This window comes from Microcebus murinus, chromosome 12 (genome assembly GCF_040939455.1).
Source record: "Microcebus murinus isolate Inina chromosome 12, M.murinus_Inina_mat1.0, whole genome shotgun sequence".
In the NCBI taxonomy this organism is placed as follows: domain Eukaryota; kingdom Metazoa; phylum Chordata; class Mammalia; order Primates; family Cheirogaleidae; genus Microcebus; species Microcebus murinus.
The window spans coordinates 91,729,285-91,749,022 of NC_134115.1; the positions used below are offsets into that span (position 1 = coordinate 91,729,285).

Genomic DNA, 19,738 nt, shown 5'->3' on the forward strand with positions numbered 1-19,738 from the left:
GCAAGAGACCTTACAGATTTGCCAAGAGAAAAAAGTTTCAATAAATCCCTCTTAATTATTGATAGGTCAATCAGGCAAAATTTTAGTAAATATATAGAATACTTGAGTAATACAAGTAGCAAACTTGATTTAGCATGTAAATATAAAGAATTCACTGTTTTTTACATTTACAGAAAAGATATTCCTCTTAAGCAAAGACAGAACATTTACAAAGGCTGCCCATAAAAAAGTTGACCATAAGCTAAGCCAGAAAGCAATTGTAAATAAATCTCAAAAGAAACTACCATACCAAGCATGTTCTCTAACCACAGTTCAACTGAGTTAGGAATTAAGGCAGTAGTCTGAGAGAAAAAGATTAACTAAAATTGAAATTTTACATTTTGAAATTGAAAAAGACTTTAAAGAATTCATGGGTCAAAAATGATATATATGCATCCTATCCCATGGCTGTAAAAAAAAAGAAAACAAAAAAAAAAAAAGAAAAAAAAATGATATATACACAGATGGTATAACTGTGTCTACCGAAAAACCAAAATAATCTATAGAAAAACTATTTAGAATAACAAAAGGGTTGTCTGGTAACTCTCAACACAAAATAATTAGATGAAAATTGCTTGTATTTATATACAATCAATATTTATATGCAGGAGCAAATAATTAAATAGAATTTTTTAAAATATTGCATATAAAAAATAAGTGAAGTAAAAAGACAATAAGTCAAAATTTTCAGGATAGAAGAAAAAAGGCATAAATATAAAAGGAGTGAAGAAAAAGTCCTATAATTTTCACTTTGAATTACAAATGCCATCAAATTCATGACACAGTTTTCTCTTAAAAAAAAAAGACATCAGCTGGCACAGTGGCTCCTGCCTATAATCCCAGCACTCTAGGTGGCTGAAGCAGGAGGATCACATGAGGCCAGGAGTTTGAGATCTGCCTGGGCAACACAGCAAGATGCTATCTCTACAAAAAATTAAAAATTATTCAGGCGTAGTGGTGGCACCTGTAGTCCCAGCTACTCTGGAGACTGAGGCACGAGGGTCACTTGAGCCCAGGAGTTGGAGGCTGCAGTGAGCTGTGATGACATCACTCACTCCAGCCTGGGCGACAGAGTGAGACCCTATTTTGAAGAAGAAAAAAAAATTCCACCAAAAAGTCTGAAAGCAATAAAAAAAAAAAAAAAACCCAGTAGCAGTGATCACAGATCTAGTCTCTAAACACCATTTCTTATCAAAGAAACCATGGTATCTCAGGTCAGGTTCTGCGCAAGCAGACTGTGAGATGCGGCTGACGAGGATATGCTCCAGAAGAACCCCGATGGGAATAAGAAGAACAGGGCAGGGACAGGAAGAAGTCTGGCAGGGGCGCAAGCTCAGATGAGTCCTACAAAGGCCGTGTTAGTGCCCACGGGGGCACTCTGGGCTCTCAGCTAAACCTCGAAGTTGTCCTGACCTACAGCCACACACCTGGTCTCACACGCCCACACCTCCCGGTCACTGGCTAACGGCCACGCTGGGGACGTGAACTCCCAGGTGTTCCAGGGGGCTCCAGTCCTCCATGGACAGGCTGCAGGTGCGGCCACTGGAGCAAGGGGCACTGGAGGAAGGACGGGGAGCTCTACGGGACTCAGGGCAGTGTCCAGTACACAGGTCTTCTTGGAGAAGCGGCCAATTCCAGGTCTGGGGCAGGAGATGTATAGAATGATCTGGCAACATGTTGTCACAGACAAAAGCCAGACACCACCACGGGCATGTGAGCAGGACAAAAAGCCAACTTTAAGGGGCTCCCACTGGCCAAGACAGAACAATTTAAGAATCAAAAGTGACAGTGGGGCCGGGCGCTGTGGCTCATGCCTGTAATCCTAGCTCTTGGGAGGCCGAGGCGGGCGGATTGCTCAAAGGTCAGGAGTTCGAAACCAGCCTGAGCAAGAGCGAGACCCCGTCTCTACTATAAATAGAAAGAAATTAATTGGCCAACTGATATATATATAAAAAATTAGCCGGGCATAGTGGCACATGCCTGTAGTCCCAGCTACTCGGGAGGCTGAGGCAGAAGGATCACTGGAGCCCAGGAGTTTGAGGTTGCTGTGAGCTAGGCTGACGCCATGGCACTCACTCTAGCCTGGACAACAAAGCGAGACTCTGTCTCAAAAAAAAAAAAAAAAAAAAGTGACAGTGACTTCAAAGGACTGAAACACATCAAATATATTAAAATCCTTAATTTCATAATAGTAATTTTCTTAAATCTCTCACTAGTCATATTTGGAATTGCTTGAGGGCACTGATTCATTATTTTGAAAACTCATAAATAAAGACACAGAATCAAGCAAATATCTTGCTTATTAACACAAATACAAACTGCATTGCAGGGCAGCCAAACAGATGATGAGGGAAGACCTTTCCTACTGAAAAGTCAATATAATAAACACAGAAAGGATGACAGAATCATAAATTCACCATTTTGCTCCCCTTACTGAGATCGCAGATCTGTGCGGCGACCTCCCGTCACTGGAACCAGAATGCTGAGGGACAGCACGGTGGGCAGGTCAGGCTGAGCTCCCCGACCCACCCTGGCATGGCCCAGGCAGGTCCCGGCGCAAACACAACAGCACTGCCTGTGAGGCTTCCAAAAAAGATGGACTTGGCTGGGCGCGGTGGCTCACGCCTGTAATCCTAGCTCTCTGGGAGGCCGAGGCGGGCGGATTGCTCAAGGTCAGGAGTTCAAAACCAGCCTGAGCAAGAGCGAGACCCCATCTCTACTATAAATAGAAAGAAACTAATTGGCCAACTGATATATATATAAAAAAAAAAATTAGCCGGGCATGGTGGCGCATGCCTGTAGTCCCAGCTACTCGGGAGGCTGAGACAGAAGGATCGCTCGAGCCCAGGAGTTTGAGGTTGCTGTGAGCTAGGCTGACGCCACGGCACTCACTCTAGCCTGGGCAACAAAGCGAGACTCTGTCTCAAAAAACAAAAACAAACAAAAAAAAAAAACAAAAAAGATGGACTTGACTCCTTCTAACCACGTCCCCAGATCTGTGGTTCACAAACAGGGGTGATCTGGGCAACGTCCAGGGACGTCGTTCTTGGCTGTCACAACTGGGGGTGCTACTGACATCTAGTGGGAGGAGCCAGGGATGCCGCACGCACCCTAAAATGCACGGGACAGCAGCCAACAGCAGAATTTCAGCAGGGCCAAGGCTCAGAAGCCCTGATCTAGATCTAAGTACCAGAAACAGGACACAGCAAGGAGAGAGGAATTTACTCAATGATACCACGATGCAATCAACCAAGTCAAGAATGTGGGAAGTTCTACAGGACAAATCATCTGTTTTCTTCAACAAATAAATGGCATGAAGAAAGGAGAACCCATCATAGCGTAAAAGAGACTTGTTCACATTAAGCAAAGTCAAATGAGTAAACCTTGTCTGGATCAGGATTCAAACAAACCATCCATAAAACATTGCTTTTGTGGTAACTGGTAAAATCTGAACTTGGAATAAGTATTGGATAATACTAAGGAACCACGACCAACACTGCTAAGCATAATAATGCTACTGTGACTATGTTAAACTCTTAATTATTAGAGATGCTTACTGGCATATTTACATCCAAAATAATACACAAGAAGGCAAGAAGAACGTAAGTGGGCCAGGTGTGGTGGCTCATGCCTATAATCTTAGCACTCTGTGAGGCCAAGGCGGGAGGATAGCTTGAGCTCTAGAGTTCCAGACCAGCCTGAGCAAGAGCAAGACCCCCTTCTCTACTAAAAATAGAAAAATTAGCTGGGCATGGTGGTGCACACCTGTAGTCCCAGATACTCAGGAGGCTGAGGCAGGAGGATCACTTGAGTCCAGGAGTTGAAGTTGCTGTGAGCTAGGCTGATGCCACCGCACTCCAGCCTGGAGCAACAGAGTGACACTCTGTCTCAAAAAAGAAAAAAGAAACAAAACAAACGTGTACGTGAATGAGATTGGGAAAACATGGGCAGCTGTGGAGGGTGGGAGAGCTCGGCCCCTGCCTCCACCGGCCAGCCATTTCCATAATGAAAAGGGTTTTACTGAAGCAACCACAGGAAGCAGACAGAGCCGCACAATGGACCCACAATTTAGACTAATGATGGTTTCTCAAAGGAAACAACAGAAGACAGCAGAGTAGTCTCAATATGCTGAGAGAAAATAACAAGCTAGAATTCCATACCAAGTAAAACTACTTTTCACAAACAATAGCAAAATAAAGACCATGCCAGCGAACTGAGAGACTTTACCATCAATGACCTTCACTAAAAGAAATTAGGAAAGATGCTCTTCAAATTGAAGGAAAAAAAAAAAAAGAAAGAAACCCAAACGGAGGATGTGAAATACAGGGAGTGATGAAACGTGAGAAAGAACAGTGAAATCAATAGCAAAAAGGGGGCAAAAAACACAGAGAAACCTGTCAACTAGAAATTCAAAACCACACTTATAAGTAACACATGAATCAAAAATGAAATCGTAATCACACTTGGAAAAAAGCCTTAGAACAAGAAACCAGTATTTCAAAGCTTGCAATATACAATTAAAATAATTCTCAGAGTGAAACGTAAAGCTTAAACACACCAGCAAAGTAGGAAAGCTCAAACGCCACGAGCTAAGCACCAAATGATTCGAACTAAAGTACAATTTTAAGGCTCTACCCCCACCGGCTGAATGAATGGACCCCCTCATGGCCAAAGGAATATCTTAAAATTAAATTGTGTGCCAAGAGGAGGAAGGTATGACAGGCCTCATCAAGCCTGCCTCCCTTCTTTGGGACGTCCTTTGTAACCCATTAACAGGCCTAAGGGTGTGCAAGACAGACCTTCAGGTCCTCAATTTACACAACAAATCTATGTCTGGTGGCTTGTCTCTGAGAACAGCTCCTTATGTTAAAACATTCCAAGCCTTTAGACAGAGCTTCATGTCTCTAACCAATTACAGGCCCAAAAATCTTTAAACCCACCTATGACCTGTAAGCCCCCCCTCCTTCGAGATGGCCCACCTTTTAGGGCCAAACCAATGTATGCCTCCCCCGTACTGATTGATGACTTTACCTGTAAACTGCCCTCCCCTAAATATAAAAAAACCAAACTGTAACACAGCCACAGAGAGTCCACTTGCCCAAGGCCTCTAGGCAGTGGCTCCAGGTCATGGTCCTCAAATTTGGTTCAGAATAAATCTCTTTAAAATCATTTTGCAGAGTTTGTCTTTTTTACACTGACAATGATAAACTGGAGAAAGAATATTATAATCCAGATAAAGTAGGTAGAAGAAAGGAAATAATAAACAAGAACAAGAATTGCTGAAACAGAAAACAAAGATTGAGACGGGCTCGGTGGCTCACGCCTATAATCCTAGCTTTCTGGGAGGCCGAGGCGGGAGGATCGCTCAAGGCCAGGAGTTCAAAACCAGCCTGAGAAAGAGCGAGACCCCTGTCTCAACTAAAAATAGAAAGAAATTAATTGGCCAACTAAAAATATATAGAAAAAATCAGCCGGGCATGGTGTTGAATGCGTGTTGTCCCAGCTCCTCGGGAGGCTGAGGCAGGAGGATCACTTGAACCCAGGAGTCTGAGGTTGCTGTGAGCTAGGCTGATGCCACGGCACTCTAGCCTGGGCAACACAGTGAGACTCTGTCTCAAAAAAAAAAAAAAAAGAAAAAGATCGAGACACTGATAAACCATTTAACTTGACAAACCTTTAGGGGGAAAAGGGTTTTCGAGGGAAGGAGGCAAGAGAAGACAATTAGAAATGCAAATGTGGCCACAGCCACAAATCCTGCAGAAACTGAGCAGGTAAGGAGAGGCCGGTTCCTACAGATGTCAGGAGTCACCTACACTCAAATGCCCATGAACTGTGTGGCGAGAGGACACAGGCACTCACAGGCCATCCCTGCAGCATGCGGGAGATAAGAGAACTACGAGTGGAAGTAACACCTGCAACCTCATTGTGTGCAGCAAAGCCCGGCAGGATCCAGTAACTGGGGTGGCGTTTGCCCCCAGAAGACGGGGCCCCTAAGTCCAGACAGGCTGAGAGCTGGGGGAGCACAGCCCTGGATGGGGGCTTGAGAGGAGGGGTCTGAGTGGTACCTGGGAGCACGGTGGCAACCTTGACATGCTTCTGGCGGAAAAGAGAGGGAGAGGGTCATTGGTAGTGTGGCAGAAAGACGATGGCTGAGGCCAAGGGCCCTACAGTTGTGTGATACTGTCAAACAATTGGCACTAGGCAAACCTCTCCCCACAATCCAGAGAGAGAAACCAGAGTTCACTGTACTAAAAGAAGAGGGCACTCTTGGCAGGGCACAGTGGCTCACACCTGTCATCCCAGTGCTTTGGGAGGCTGAGGTGGAAGGATTGCTTGAGGCCAGGAGTTTAAGACCAGCCTGAGAAACATAGAAAGACCCCGTTCGCTACAAAAAATTAAAAAAAAAAAAAATAGCCAGGCGTTGTGGTACGTTGTAGACCCAGCTACTCGGGAGGCTGAGGCAGAAAGATTGCTTGAGCCTGGAGTTGGAGGCTGCAGTGAGCTAGGCTGATGACACTGTACTGTCTGGGCAACAGAGTAAGACCCTGTCTCAAAAAAAAAAAAAAAAATGAGGATATTCTTGACTAGAAAGCAAGGAAGTTACCCTCCCCTCCAAAACCACATGTAATTGCTGGTCCAGGAAGATTTAACACACTTTATCATTATCCAGAAAGCTTCTGTAAGAAGAAAATGGAAAGTAAGGATGAAAACATTTCAGCTGATACAAATACTCCATGAAATAAAACCTGCAAAGCAGAGGAAAACTAACACAACTTTCCAACATGAATTAAACATAATTAAACAAGCAGCTGCTAATAGGAAAGACTACTGCAGATCAGATTCAAAAGCTCAAAACAAAACAGACAGACAACTAGGAGATGTGAGATGAGTGTGGGAGAGAAATTAAGAAAAGACAAAGTCATCTCAGAAATGAAGTTGAAAAGAGAAAGGCAAGGTCATCTCAGAAATGACCAGGAGTCCCAGGGAGAACACAGGCAACTGAAAGTGCATCGATGGAAAAAGAAGACAGGCATGAAATGAGCCAAGGGAAAAAATATGCAATGAGTTCTTAAAAGGGTCAGAAAGAAAGTCACACAGAAGACAGGCAATACAGATCCAACAACTGTATAATGGGAATATCTGTCTAAAATATATAAATAATACCACATAACAGAACTCACAATTAAAACAATAATCCCAGAAAATTTTCTTGGAATAAAATAACACCTATCAATTGATTTTTGACAAAAGTGCCAAAGTGATTCAATAGGAAAAGGATGGTCTTCAACGCTGGTAATGGGATAAGTGGACATCAGTGGGGGAAAGACACTCAACCCTCATGCCACATGTAAAACTGACTCAAGGCCTCAGCTTCCAGAAGGACGGAACAGAAGGACTTCCCCGTCCATTCCACTAAGTGTAACACACACAGGCCCCCACCCTTGGGGACACAGCCAAGACCCCAGGGGATGACTGAGACCTTGGATAGTCCCGAACCCTAAAAATACTGTTTTTCCTCTACATACAAACCTATGATAAGCTTTAATTTATAGATTAGGCACAAGAAGAGGTTAACAAGAACTAATAACAAATTAGAACAATTATAACAACATCCTGTAATAAAAATTATGTGACTATAGTTTCTTTGCCAAAATATCTTATTGTACTGTCCTCATCTTCCTCTTTGTGATGATGTGAGATGACAAAATGCCCACATGAAGGGACAGAGTGAGGTGAGTGACATAAATGGAAAATTCCAGAAATAAGCAACTGACTAGTTTTAAGCTGCCTGCTACTCTAAGCAGTGTGACGGAAGCTCACACTGCCCTGCCCCATCCTGCCCAGAATGCCACAGGTCACTCAGCCCTCTGGTCATCAGATCGACGGTGCTGGCATCGCGGTGCTTATGCTCACGTAACCCTCATTCTACCTACTAATGGCCCCGGCACACAGGAGTGTGACAAAATACTTGCAGACCACAGCAGACCTGGGGTAGCTGAAACCTGGGGAGGTGAAGCATTGGATAAGGGCAGGCTACTATATATAAGGCCCTCGGATATAAGGCAAATATGGGAAGATTCTGAAAGGTGGGAAGAAGGCAGCAGATTGGCTAGGTACCTCAGGACCTGAGGAATGTCACGACAGTAAGTTTTTCTCTCCTTTATGTCTTTATGCCCCGTATACCCTAGACTTGGCGCCAGAGAAGCCAGCAACCCAGAAATGCCAGTAGGCACAAATGTGTAGAGGCCCCAACAAACCCAGCTCTCCCTAGTGGCAGGACTAGCACAGGGACAGCCCAGCGAGACAGAATGCTGACAGACAACAGCCGCTGTACTACAGCCAAACTCCACGGGGAAAAACCTAGCCCCACCCCCACTCCACCAGCAGAGACTTAGTGGGGAACCCGCCTCCCACCCGTACCACTGGTAAGGAGGCAGCCCAAGGCCCGGGCTGGGTGGGCTCAGAGAAGGCCAAGCAGGGACAGGGACTTCATTCCTGCCCTGTGCTAGCAAGACCACAACCCACACGATGCCAGTAAAGATCACATGGGGAGCGCAGACTGGGAGTGCTACTCAGCAGTGACGAGGCATCCTCTTCCCCTACTCAGGACAGTGAGCCTGGGGGAAAGCCAGGACTCCTCCTACTACCTGGAGGAAGTGAGGTCAACCCCACTGTGCTGGTGGCAGCCACATGGGGACAGTACAAGGCACTCTGGCCTCTCCCAGTCAGGCAGGTGTGAGTGGCGTCCTGTTGGGGAGTCAGAACAGCAGTGATGAACAGCCCCTCCCACTGGGTGTCAGTGGAGGTCGAGTGAAGAACCTGGACTTCCACCCCCAGCTGTCAATAACGGGCAACTCCCAACCTGCCCTGCCACAGTGGTGGCTCAGCAGACCAGCTAGAACAGGGTGTCTAGATAAGACTCACAAGCTTATAACATGACACCAAAGTGTCTAGGTTTCCATCAACAATCACTCCTCACGCCAAGAACCAGGAAAACATCAACTTAAATGAGGAAAGATGATCGACAGACACTAAGATGATGCGAATGTTAGGATTATCTGAAAAAGATTTTTAAAGCTCCCATCATACAGGTAATTAAAAACACACTTGAAACAAATGAAAAATAGAAAATCCCAGCAAAGAAATATAAGCTATAAAGAACCAAATGGAAACTTTAGAAATGAAAAATAAATGAAATTAAAAACTCAACAGATGGGCTCAACAGCAGAATGGAGGGCACAGAGGAAAGAATCAGTGAACTGGAAGATAGAACAATAGAAAATATCCAGTATGAACAACAGAGAGAAAACAGACTGAAAAAAAGTGAATAAAGCTCAGGGGCCTTTGGTCATCTTTTCTATAACAAAAGATCTAACATTCACTTCATCAGAGTCCTGGAAAAAAAAAGAGGGAAAAAGCCAAAGAAGTATTCACAGAAATAAAGGATGAAAACTTTCTAAATTTGGCAAAAGACATAAACCTACAGATTCAAGAATCTGAGTGAGCCCCAAACAGGATAAACTTAAAGAAACTCACGCCAAAACACATCATAATCAAAATTCTGAAATATAAAGACAAAAAAATCTTGAAAGCGGCAAGAGAGAAACAACATCTTACCTATAGGAAGAAAACAATTCGAATGACAGTGGATTTCTCATCAGAAACCATGGAGGTCAGAAGGAAGAGGCACACGTTTTTTCAAGTGCTGAAAAAAAAAGAACTGTCAACCCAAAATTCTATACCCAGTGAAAATATCCTTCAGGAACGAAGGGAAAAATCAAGATATTCTCAGATGAAGGAAAACTAAGAAAATCTGTCACCTGCAGCCCTACCCTAAAAGAATGTCTAAAGAAAGTCCTCCAAACAGAAAGTGAATAATGAAAGAAGAAATATTAGAATATCAGAGAGGAAGAAAGAATAACATGAGTAAAAATATGAGTAAATAAAACACACTTTTCTCCTCCTTTTGAGTTTTCTAAATTACGTTTGACAGTTGAAGCAAAAATTATAGCACACTCTGGATGTGGTTCTCAAAGTATGTAGAGAAAAACTTAAGACAATTATATTATAAATGGGGGAAGAAAAGAGACGTAAAGATAGGTAAAGTTTCTATACTTCACTTGAACTGGTTAAATGACAACACCATTACACAGGGGTAAGTTATGTGTATATTAATATGACATAACACCTAGGGCAACACCTAAAAACCTATAAGACAGATATACTCAGTAATACTACAGATAAATCAAAATGGAATTCTAAGATATGTTCAAATAATCCACAGGAAGAGAGGTAAAAGAAATCAGAGAAATAAAAACCATAGAAAACAAAAAATAAAATAATAGACTTAAGCTCTAATATATCAATAATTACATTATATATAAATGATAGCTGGGCATGGTGGCTTGTGCCTATAATCCCAGCTACTTGGGAGGCCGATAAGCCTAGGCAACAGAGCAAGACCCTATTTCTAAAAAAGAAGAGAAAAAGAAAAAAGAAAAAATATTAGCTGGGTGTGGTGGTGCACACTTGTAGTTCCAGCTCTTTCGGAGGCTGAGGTGGGAGAATAGCCTCAGCCTAGGAGTCTGAAGCTGCAGTGAGCTATGATCACATCACTGCAAACCACCCTGGGTAACACAGTGAAACCCCATTACTAAAATGAATAAACAAACAAACAAATAATGTACAAATGGTCTAAATATATGAAATAAAAGACAGAATTGGCAGATTGGGTTAAAAGCATGACCCAACTATATGCTATCTATAAGAAACTCACTTAAAACATAACTACATAGCTGGGTTGAAAGTAAAAGCGTAAAAAAAGATATACCATGCAAATATTAATTGAAAGAAATTTATATGAGATAAAGTAGACTTCAGATCAAAGAAAATTACCAGGTACAGAGAGGGACATTACACAACCATAAAAGAGCCAATCCACCAAGAAGACATAGAAATGCTCAGTGTGTATGTACCCAACAACAGAACTATAAACACATGAAACAGAAACTTATAATATTGAAAAGAGAAATAGGTAAAGCTACATTTATAGTTGGAGACCTGAACACCCCTTTCTCAACGATGGATGGACCTAGACAGAGAACGAGCGCACAAAAACACTTGGTAACACCATCAACCAACAGGATGGAACTGACACTTAGAGAACACCATATCCAACAGGGGATGTGTGCTCTCTTCAAATGCCCACAGAGTTTATATCTAGAAATGCCACAGCCCGGGCCATGCAACAAACCTTAACAGACTTAAAAGAAATAAAATAATACAGAATGTGTTCACTGACCACAAAGTAATAATCAAACTGGAAGTCAATAACAAAAAGATAACAGAAAAATCTCCAAGTGCTTAGAAACTAAATAACATGCTTCTAAATAATCTATGAGTCAAAAAGGAAGTCTCAAGGGAAATTTTTTAAACTGAACAAAAGTGAAAATATATAATATGAAAACCTGTGAGACACAGCTGAAGTAATGCCAAAGGGAGACTTACAGTAGAAAAAAAGAAAAGACTCAGATCAGTAGCCTGAGCTCCCACCAAAGAAACTAAAAAAGACCAAATAAGCCCAAAGCAAACAGAAAGAAGAAAATAATAAAGAGCAGAAATCAAAAGAAATAGAAAACAGAAAACAAAAGAGAAAAATCAATGCAACAAGAATCTGGTTCTTTGAAAAGATCAATAACATTAAGGAACTTCTGGCAAGTCTGACAAGGAAAAAAGAGAGAGGACAAGTTATCAGTATCAGAAACAAGACAGGGGCTGTCACTACAGATCACGCAGACAGCAAAAGGATAATGAGGAAATGTTACAAACAACTGTACATACATAAATTAGATAAACCAAATGTACCAGTTTCTCAAAAAGCACAAAGTATTGCAACTCACCCAATATGAAATAGGTAACAGCCCTGTAAATTTTAGGAATTCTAATACGTCAATCCCACAGACCGTCTCCTCAGGTAAAACTTCCCAACAGAGGGCGTCCAAGTTGCATGATACCCACACTTCAGGAAAACATATATCTCTCTCATTACATGTATAAATCCCAAAACATACATAAATCTCATTGCAATGTTGGATTTTCTGGCTAATGTTTATGTAGGAAAAACATATATATCCTCAAAACTCAATATAATGTCTTTAACAAAATAATGTGGGGGGAAACTGAGGGAAGATTCCAAATTCAGTCAGCAGGTTATCAGAATCATGTGTGCATGTTTTTGAAAAACACAACAAGTTTCAATAAAGGATGTATCCAAGCAAATGCTTATTGACAGCTATTTTAACTAGGGATTAGGGAAAATATGCTAAACATTTTATGTCCTAATATGATAGTTTGTTACTTTTTGCTGTTGAACAGTGCTTTAGTTATATTTTTAGGTTGGGAATTTTTAGTTGACATGTAATACATTATAATTTTTTATCACTTAAAATAATGGGAGATAGGACTTCTAGTCAGAACATTTGATTTTCAGGAATGGACCAGTGAAGTTAAGCAAGAGCTAACTATATGTCATTGATTTCTAAACCTTATGATGCTTGAACGTAATATAAGGAAGATACAGAACACATCACACTTAAAAATCAACCCCAAAATCCTAAGTAAAATCTTAAACAGAATACGACAGCACATTAAAAAATAAATATAGGCTGGGCGCGGTGGCTCACACCTGTAATCCTAGCACTCTGGGAGGCCGAGGGGGGCGGATCACTCGAGGTCAGGAGTTCAAAACTAGCCTGAGAAAGGGCGAGACCCCGTCTCTACTATAAATAGAAAGAAATTAATTGGCCAACTAATATATATGGAAAAAATTAGCCGGGCATGGTGGCACATGCTTGTAGTCCCAGCTACTCGGGAGGCTGAGGCAGGAGGATCGCTTGAGCCCAGGAATCTGAGGTTGCTGTGAGTGAGGCTGACACCACGGCACTCACTCTAGCCTGGGCAACAAAGCGAGACTCTGTCTCAAAAAAATAAATAGGGCCGGGCATGGTGGCTCACGCCTGTAATCCTAGCTCTCTGGGAGGCTGAGGCGGGCGGACTGCTCGAGGTCAGGAGTTCGAAACCAGCCTCAGCAAGAGCGAGACCCCATCTCTACTATAAATAGAAAGAAATTAATTGGCCAACTAATATATATAGAAAAAAAAATTAGCCGGGCATGGTGGTGCATGCCTGTAGTCCCAGCTACTCGGGAGGCTGAGGCAGAAGGATTGCTTGAGCCCAGGAGTTTGAGGTTGCTGTGAGCTAGGCTGACACCAGGACACTCACTCTAGCTTAGGCAACAAAGCGAGACTCTGTCTCAAAAAATAAATAAATAAGTAAATAAATAAATAAAATCATTGATTGGGTTTATTCTAAGATTGCAAGATAGTTTCATATTGGGAAATTCATTACTATAAACCTCCATATTTTAGGAGGAAAAAATATATGATGTCTATGGATCCTGAAAGGGCCCTCAAAACAAAACTCAACATCTATTCTGGATAAAAACACTGAAATAGGAATTAGTGAATGCAATAACATAATTTATACACATACACACCTCTCAGGCCCAAAACCAGGCTCTTACTTGGTGTAGACAAAAACAGTGTGAGTGGTAGTACCCCTAGCTCCACAGTTATCTGACAGTGTATCAGCCAGTGAAATCAGACCAAGGAAAAGATAATGAGAGGTCTAAGACTCAGAAAGGAAGAGTTAGAATTATATTTGCAGAATTTTTGATAATAACTTGGAGAAGACAAATAGAATCAACACTAAAACTAACAAAACTATGGGAAGATTCAGAAAATTAGCACGATACATAATTATCATATAAAAATCAATACCTAGATTTCTGCTTCTAGCAGAAGTAATAACAGAGACCAGATTAACCCCCCCACACACACACACACAACAGTAGTAATCAAAAACACCAGACATTGAGAGAATGAAAAGCCAAGCCACAAACTGGGGAAAAAATCCTTGTAAAACACATACCTGATAAAAGACATGTAAACACAATATACAAAGAACTCTTAAAACTCAACAATTAGAAAACAACTCAAATAAAAATTGGGCATAGGAGCTGAACAGGAACCTCACCAAAGAAGACCATACAGGTGGTAAGCATAATAAAAGGTGCACATATGTCATTAGTTAATTTCAAATTAAACAAGATACCACTACAAGCTTAATCAGAATGGCTACATCCAAAACACTGACACCAAATGCTGGCAAGCAGGGACTCTTACTCCTCACTGTCCTTCCACAGGTGAATGAGTAAACTGTAGTACATCCAGATGATGGCACATTCACTCAGTGCCAGAGAAACAGGAGCTATCAAGCCCCAGAAAGACATGGAGGAAACTTAAATGCATATTGTAAGTGGAAGAAGCCAATTTGAACAGGCTGCACACTATTTGATTCCAGCCCTATGACATTCTAGAAAAGGCAGAACTGTGGAGACAGTGAAAGACCAGGGGTTGCAGCAGTGGTGGAGGACAGAGAGTGGGGAGGGGCCACATCTAGATTCCTACAGATAAAAGCCAGGTGGGGACCCTAGGCTGGTCCTCGAGCTAATCCAGAGACAATCAGAGGAGGCAGGGAAGACAAAGACACCCTTGTCCCACAGGAAGTGAACAAGAGAATGGACCGGGAACAGCTCTTTTCCAAGGAAGCAAAGAGAAAGGGGAGGCCGGGCAGCTTGAGCCTGCCGCCTTCCATGGCTATACCTGGGATCACACGCTGGTCCACAGGCCCCAGGCGAGAGAGAACAGACACACGCACATGTCTCCGTGTGGACGCATCTGCAAACACGTGCATGCACGTGGTGGTACCCGACCAAGTTTACCCGGTCCGCTTGAGACCTAAATCCCTCCCCTGGAATGTCCTGCCTTCCCCAGGAATGTGAGCCCTGTTTCTATGGCCTCTCTCCTCCCCCTCGCAATGTTTTCTCTGCACTCAGATGGGACAGCTCCTCTTGGTTGCTCATGAAATGCCCATGCGCTGTCCCCACTGTGTGAGGGGCTGTATTTGTCATGTACAGGTCTCTCCCCACTAGACCAGCTTGAAGACAGAAAGGACATCTTGTTCACTCATGCCCTCTGTGCCCGCACACAGTCAGGCATGGAGTAGATGCCCGTGCGGGATATAAGGATATCTAAGGGGGAGAAAGAAGGAAGCTCAGGCAAAGGCCTGGGAGAAACTTCAGAGCAAGGGCCGTACAGGCAGATGAACAGACGGGAAGACGGGTCCTGAGAACTTCCTCCTCCTCCTCCTCACCCCAGTCAAGGCTGTGGCCACAGTCCTTAGCAGCTTTTGTGCAACTATAAAGAACTGTTACCATTTTGTGGTCTATCTTCGGGACAAGACTGGCTCCCTCCTCCCATGTTCCTGGCACTCTAAACCAGTGCCTGGCACTTGGCTGGCAACTTGCAAATATTTTTGGAGGGGAGGAGAACGGAGCTTAACTTCAGCTACTCAGTCACAGCTTCAAGCATGTTGCAGGCCAACCCTGCAAGGCAGGACTGCTACCACCCCTGGCCAGGACTGCACTGGAAATCAAAGGGATACCAAGGGCCAAACGCTGACAGTAAAGGACTTTCTCTCCAGCTGGAGAACAATTCATAGAGGTGCTCTGGGTCCCCAGGTGTCTGCCATGGAGCAGGAGAGGAGGGGGTAGCTGGACCTGCACAAGGTACAGGGAGATACTCACTGGGTACCACCGTGGTCTCCCCAGGGGGGCCTGTCAGTGTCACTGGGATGTGCACAGCAGTGCTTGGGTCAGAGGGTTGACTGCCCATCCGAGTGACGTTCCGCTGATTGTCTGCATCCTCTGGTTGTTCCTCCACCTTCTGCAGACAGGTGCTGGGCAGTGTGTGCACAGGGCCCACACCCATCATCCCACCGGCCTCCAGGTCACAGTGCAGCTCCCTGCAGCCAAGAATGCACATCAGAGTTTGGCACAGCCCCAAACTCCTACTCAGTCTGCAAAACCCAACTCCTTAAACCTCTACCCAAACCAAGTACATTTCTGACTACCTGCTTCTGCTACTCTGCCATTTTGTATGGTTTTTATCACCCTCTGTACACCTCTGTGTCTTTAGGTCTGAAAGGTAGGCATGCAGCTGACATCTGTCTGCCCCTGGCAAAAAGCCAGGCACAGTGGCATCGCAATATATATGTGGAACAGAACTGTTCGCAGAGTGAAGAAACCCAGCTGGGCATGGTGGCTCACACCTGTAATCTTAGCACTCTGGGAGGCCGAGGTAGGAGGATAGCCTCAAGGTAAGGAGTTTGAAACCAGTCAGAGCAAGAGTGAGACCCTAACTCTACTAAAAATAAAAAGAAATTAATTGGCCAACTAAAAATATATAGAAAAAATTAGCCGAGCATGGTGGCGCATGCCTGTAGTCCCAGCTACTCAGGAGGCTGAGGCAGGAGGATCGCTTGAGCCTAGGAGTTTGAGGTTGCTGTGAGCTCGGCTGACGCCACGGCACTCTAGCCAGGGCAACAGACTAAGACTCTGTCTCAAAAAAAAAAAAAAGAGATGTTTCCCTAAGAGCCCCCACCCCGTGCCCCCCCAAAGGCTCAGCAGGGAGCTCTGCATATAAAAACAGCACCACAGGGGGGCTGAACCTGAGCTGTAGACTCCAGTTTCAACAGATCCTCTGGTTAGTTTGTGGCTAGAGGCAAACTACAGACTGCCTGGGAGCCTCCATCCAGGACGCTCTTACCCCAGCCCTCCACAGTCAGAGTCAAGCCCTGCCCCAGCCCAGAGCAGGCTGGGCAAGCTGGAGCGGTAGGGGCTCTGTGCTGGCCACACAGCCCGGCCCCTCCCATTCTGCACCTCCTCCGGCTCCCTTGGGCTCTCCTGCCTCTCCTTCCACAGCATCCCCCAATTTTCTCTTCTAGCTGGGCCACTCTGTTCTGAAGTCAGTGTGTCCCAAACCCGTCTCAACAATGTCCCCCAGTCCTCCCTTCCTCTCGGGCTCGGGGCCTTCAAATAAAGGTTGACGCTAAGCGCACATTCCCTGCCAAGCAGCCTCTAGCATGCTGCAGGTCAGCACAATTGTCACCACCCCTGACCAGGTCTGCACCCACCAGCCAGGGCCCTGGGGCTCAGCATCACCCCGGCCAACACCTCGCCCCAATTCGCATTCGAGGTCTCTGCAGCCACCAGGCCCATCCCTGAGTGCTTACTCACTTGGGCTGGTGGTTCCGCAGCTCCTTCTCCTTGTCTCCTTCGGGGACCTCGGCCTCCTCCGCAGCCTCCTTCTCTGCAGCCTCGTGCGCAGGCGGCGCCTTGTGGCGGGTCCGGTGCCGCCGCGCTGGCTCCTCTCCGCTCTCTGGCTCCCTGGTCCCAGCCCTGGGGCCGCCGCGGTGCCGCGCCCGCCGCTCGCCCTTGGCCCCGCACGCAGCGCCGTCCCTGCCCTGGTCGGACGCATGGCGGTGTCCGCGGTGGCGCCGGGGCTCCCGCTCGCCCGCCTCCTCGGGGGAGCCGCGCCGGTGGTGGCGCCGGCCGCCCTCGGGGCCCGGGCCTCGCGCGCGCTCGCCCCGCGCCTCCTGCGCGCCCCCGGCCTCCTTGCTGTGGCTGCGGTGCGGCCGCGCCCGCTCCTCCCGGCCGCCGGGCTCCCCGCTCTCGGTCCTAGGGGCTTCCGCTCTGTCCTGGTCCCCGGCCGCAGGGGCCGAGGTCTTGTCCTTGTCGCGGTGCCGGTGGTGCCTGCGCGGGGGGTCCGCACCCTCAGTGGCCTCTGCGCCCTCAGGCCTGGCTTTGCCAGGGGGACCCCGCGGGCCGTTGCGGCCCGGCTCCACCACCAGCGGTCGGTCCAGGTGCGTCTTCATGTCGGGCCGCAGGTGGCGCGTGGTGGCGTAGCGCAGCCGCTCCTCGGGGTCCATCTCGCTGTACAGCGCCTCGCAGCTGGCCCGCAGGTTCTGCAGCCGCAGCTGGCTGGCCCGCTGCTCCCACACCGAGCGCGCCTTGGCCGAGTTCTGCTGCCTGCTGCGGGGAGACCGGCGGTGAGCTCGGCCCTGCCCGCGCCCAGCCCACCTCTGTCCGGGGAAGCCGCGGATGGACACAGCAATGGAGGGATGGCGGCGTGGGCGCAGGGAGAAGGGAGGGAGAGGGGCCTGCAGGAGCCCTCCAGACCCCTCAGGACAGTAGATGCAGGAAAAGATCAGTGGGGGGGCACTTGGGAACAAATTTCCGTGCCTCGCCCCCTATGGCGCCCCTCAGGCCTGCAGACTGGCTGCACCAGCCTGTCAGGAGGATGCTGGGGACGGGCACAAGGCCACTCCTGAGCACTGGGCAGGGGCCAGAGGCCAAGGAGTGCAGGGCGTCGAAATGCCAGGCGCCAACAAGAGCTGACAGAAAGGCTTTACGGGCCAGTAGATGGCTGGCCAGCAAGGCACGGCCACACTGGGGAGAGAAGGGCCTCAGACAAATGGGCAGGGCGATGGAGAGGCAGCGCCCCCGCACCAGCCTCCCTTGGGAGGTGGCCAGGGCTCCAGCATGAGCAGAGCTGCCACTCGAGGGGCCAGACACGTGGCCACCTATCCTCAGGAGGAGAGCCACCAGCCAGAAGGAGAAGGGCTGTCTGCAGGGAGCTCAGAGGCAGGCACTGACTGGCGCAGAGCCAACAGGAGCAGAGGGAGCATCCAGGCCTCTCAGGAAGGGACCCTGGCAGCTGCCACTTGGCTTAGCAAACAGGAGCCCAGAAGTCAGATCAGGAGCTGAAGACACCCCCTCCTGTGGTCACCAGTGCTCTTCCCTCTCTTGGCCCCACCAGGGGCAGAGCCAGAACCAGGCCCTCAGAGCCTTCCAGAACAAGGGGCTGTTGGTGGTCTAGACTCAACCCTCACTGCACAGGCTGCCAGAGGCCTGGATCCACCCCCAGCCTCATGGGCCCAGGCACCTCCCTATTCACACGTCACACGTGGGGCTCCACAGCCCAGGTGCATGGGAAACCCTTGGCATTCTGGGCTCTTTGCTGAATAAGACCATAAGGTTGGCGACTCCAGCCCCACCTCTGCCAAGCAGAAACCTCATCTGGGGCCAGAGTCTCATCCTTCAGCCCCTGCAGGCTTCTGGATGGCGATGGCCATGGCTGTGGCCCCGCTAATGATGGTGGCTGCAGCCACACGGTGCTCTGGGCTCAGTTCCCACTTCAGCGCTTACAACCCCCTCAAGAATCAGGTGCTACTCTTGTCCCCGTTTCACAGGTGAAGATGCTAAGTCTGGAGAGAGAATGTGACTTGCTCAGGGTCCCACAGTGAGTCGCTGGTGGGGCCAGGATCAGAAGCAAGAAAGGGCAAAAGGGGAGAAAGTACTGAAAAAAGACATGAGTCCTTGGCCAGACACCACCTGCACCCACGGCACAGGGTACACCTGCAGCCTGTGGAGCTCTGGGGTCCTGGTGACCTGCAGACAGAGATGGCCAGGTGTGGGGAAAGCCCAGTCCCGGCAGTTGGCCCACCCTAGGTAGATGACAAGAAATCCTGTCCCCTTGCACAAGTCCAGGCTGCAGTGTGGTGTGCAAGGGGCAGCACCTCACAAGCATGAAAGTGGAAGAGCTCAGGCAGGGGCCGAGCAGGACCACCTGCAGGGGCTGTCTGCTGACCCACAGCCTCAGCTGCTACCCTGGGCCCTGACCTGCAGCCCCCAGTGCGTCGAAGCTGTGCCACCCACTCCCAAGGATGCTCTGCAACA

At 47.0% G+C, this 19,738-nt stretch overlaps 1 protein-coding gene across 5 annotated transcripts in view; it reads right to left on the reverse strand.

Moving 5' to 3' along the window:
* The window catches only part of CACNA1B (calcium voltage-gated channel subunit alpha1 B), a 189,272-nt gene that overhangs the window by 72,695 nt on the left and 96,839 nt on the right, over nucleotides 1–19,738 (reverse strand). For 3 of the 5 annotated variants that reach the window (XM_076009160.1, XM_076009159.1, XM_076009163.1), the window contains exons 19-20: nucleotides 17,237–18,031; nucleotides 15,746–15,963 (exon numbers count right to left, since the gene is read on the reverse strand). In XM_076009160.1, coding sequence (XP_075865275.1) covers nucleotides 15,746–15,963; nucleotides 17,237–18,031 — 1,013 coding nt within the window. The remainder of the gene's footprint in view (nucleotides 1–15,745; nucleotides 15,964–17,236; nucleotides 18,032–19,738) is intronic. The other 2 variants (XM_076009162.1, XM_076009161.1) reach the window with 1 other exon arrangement.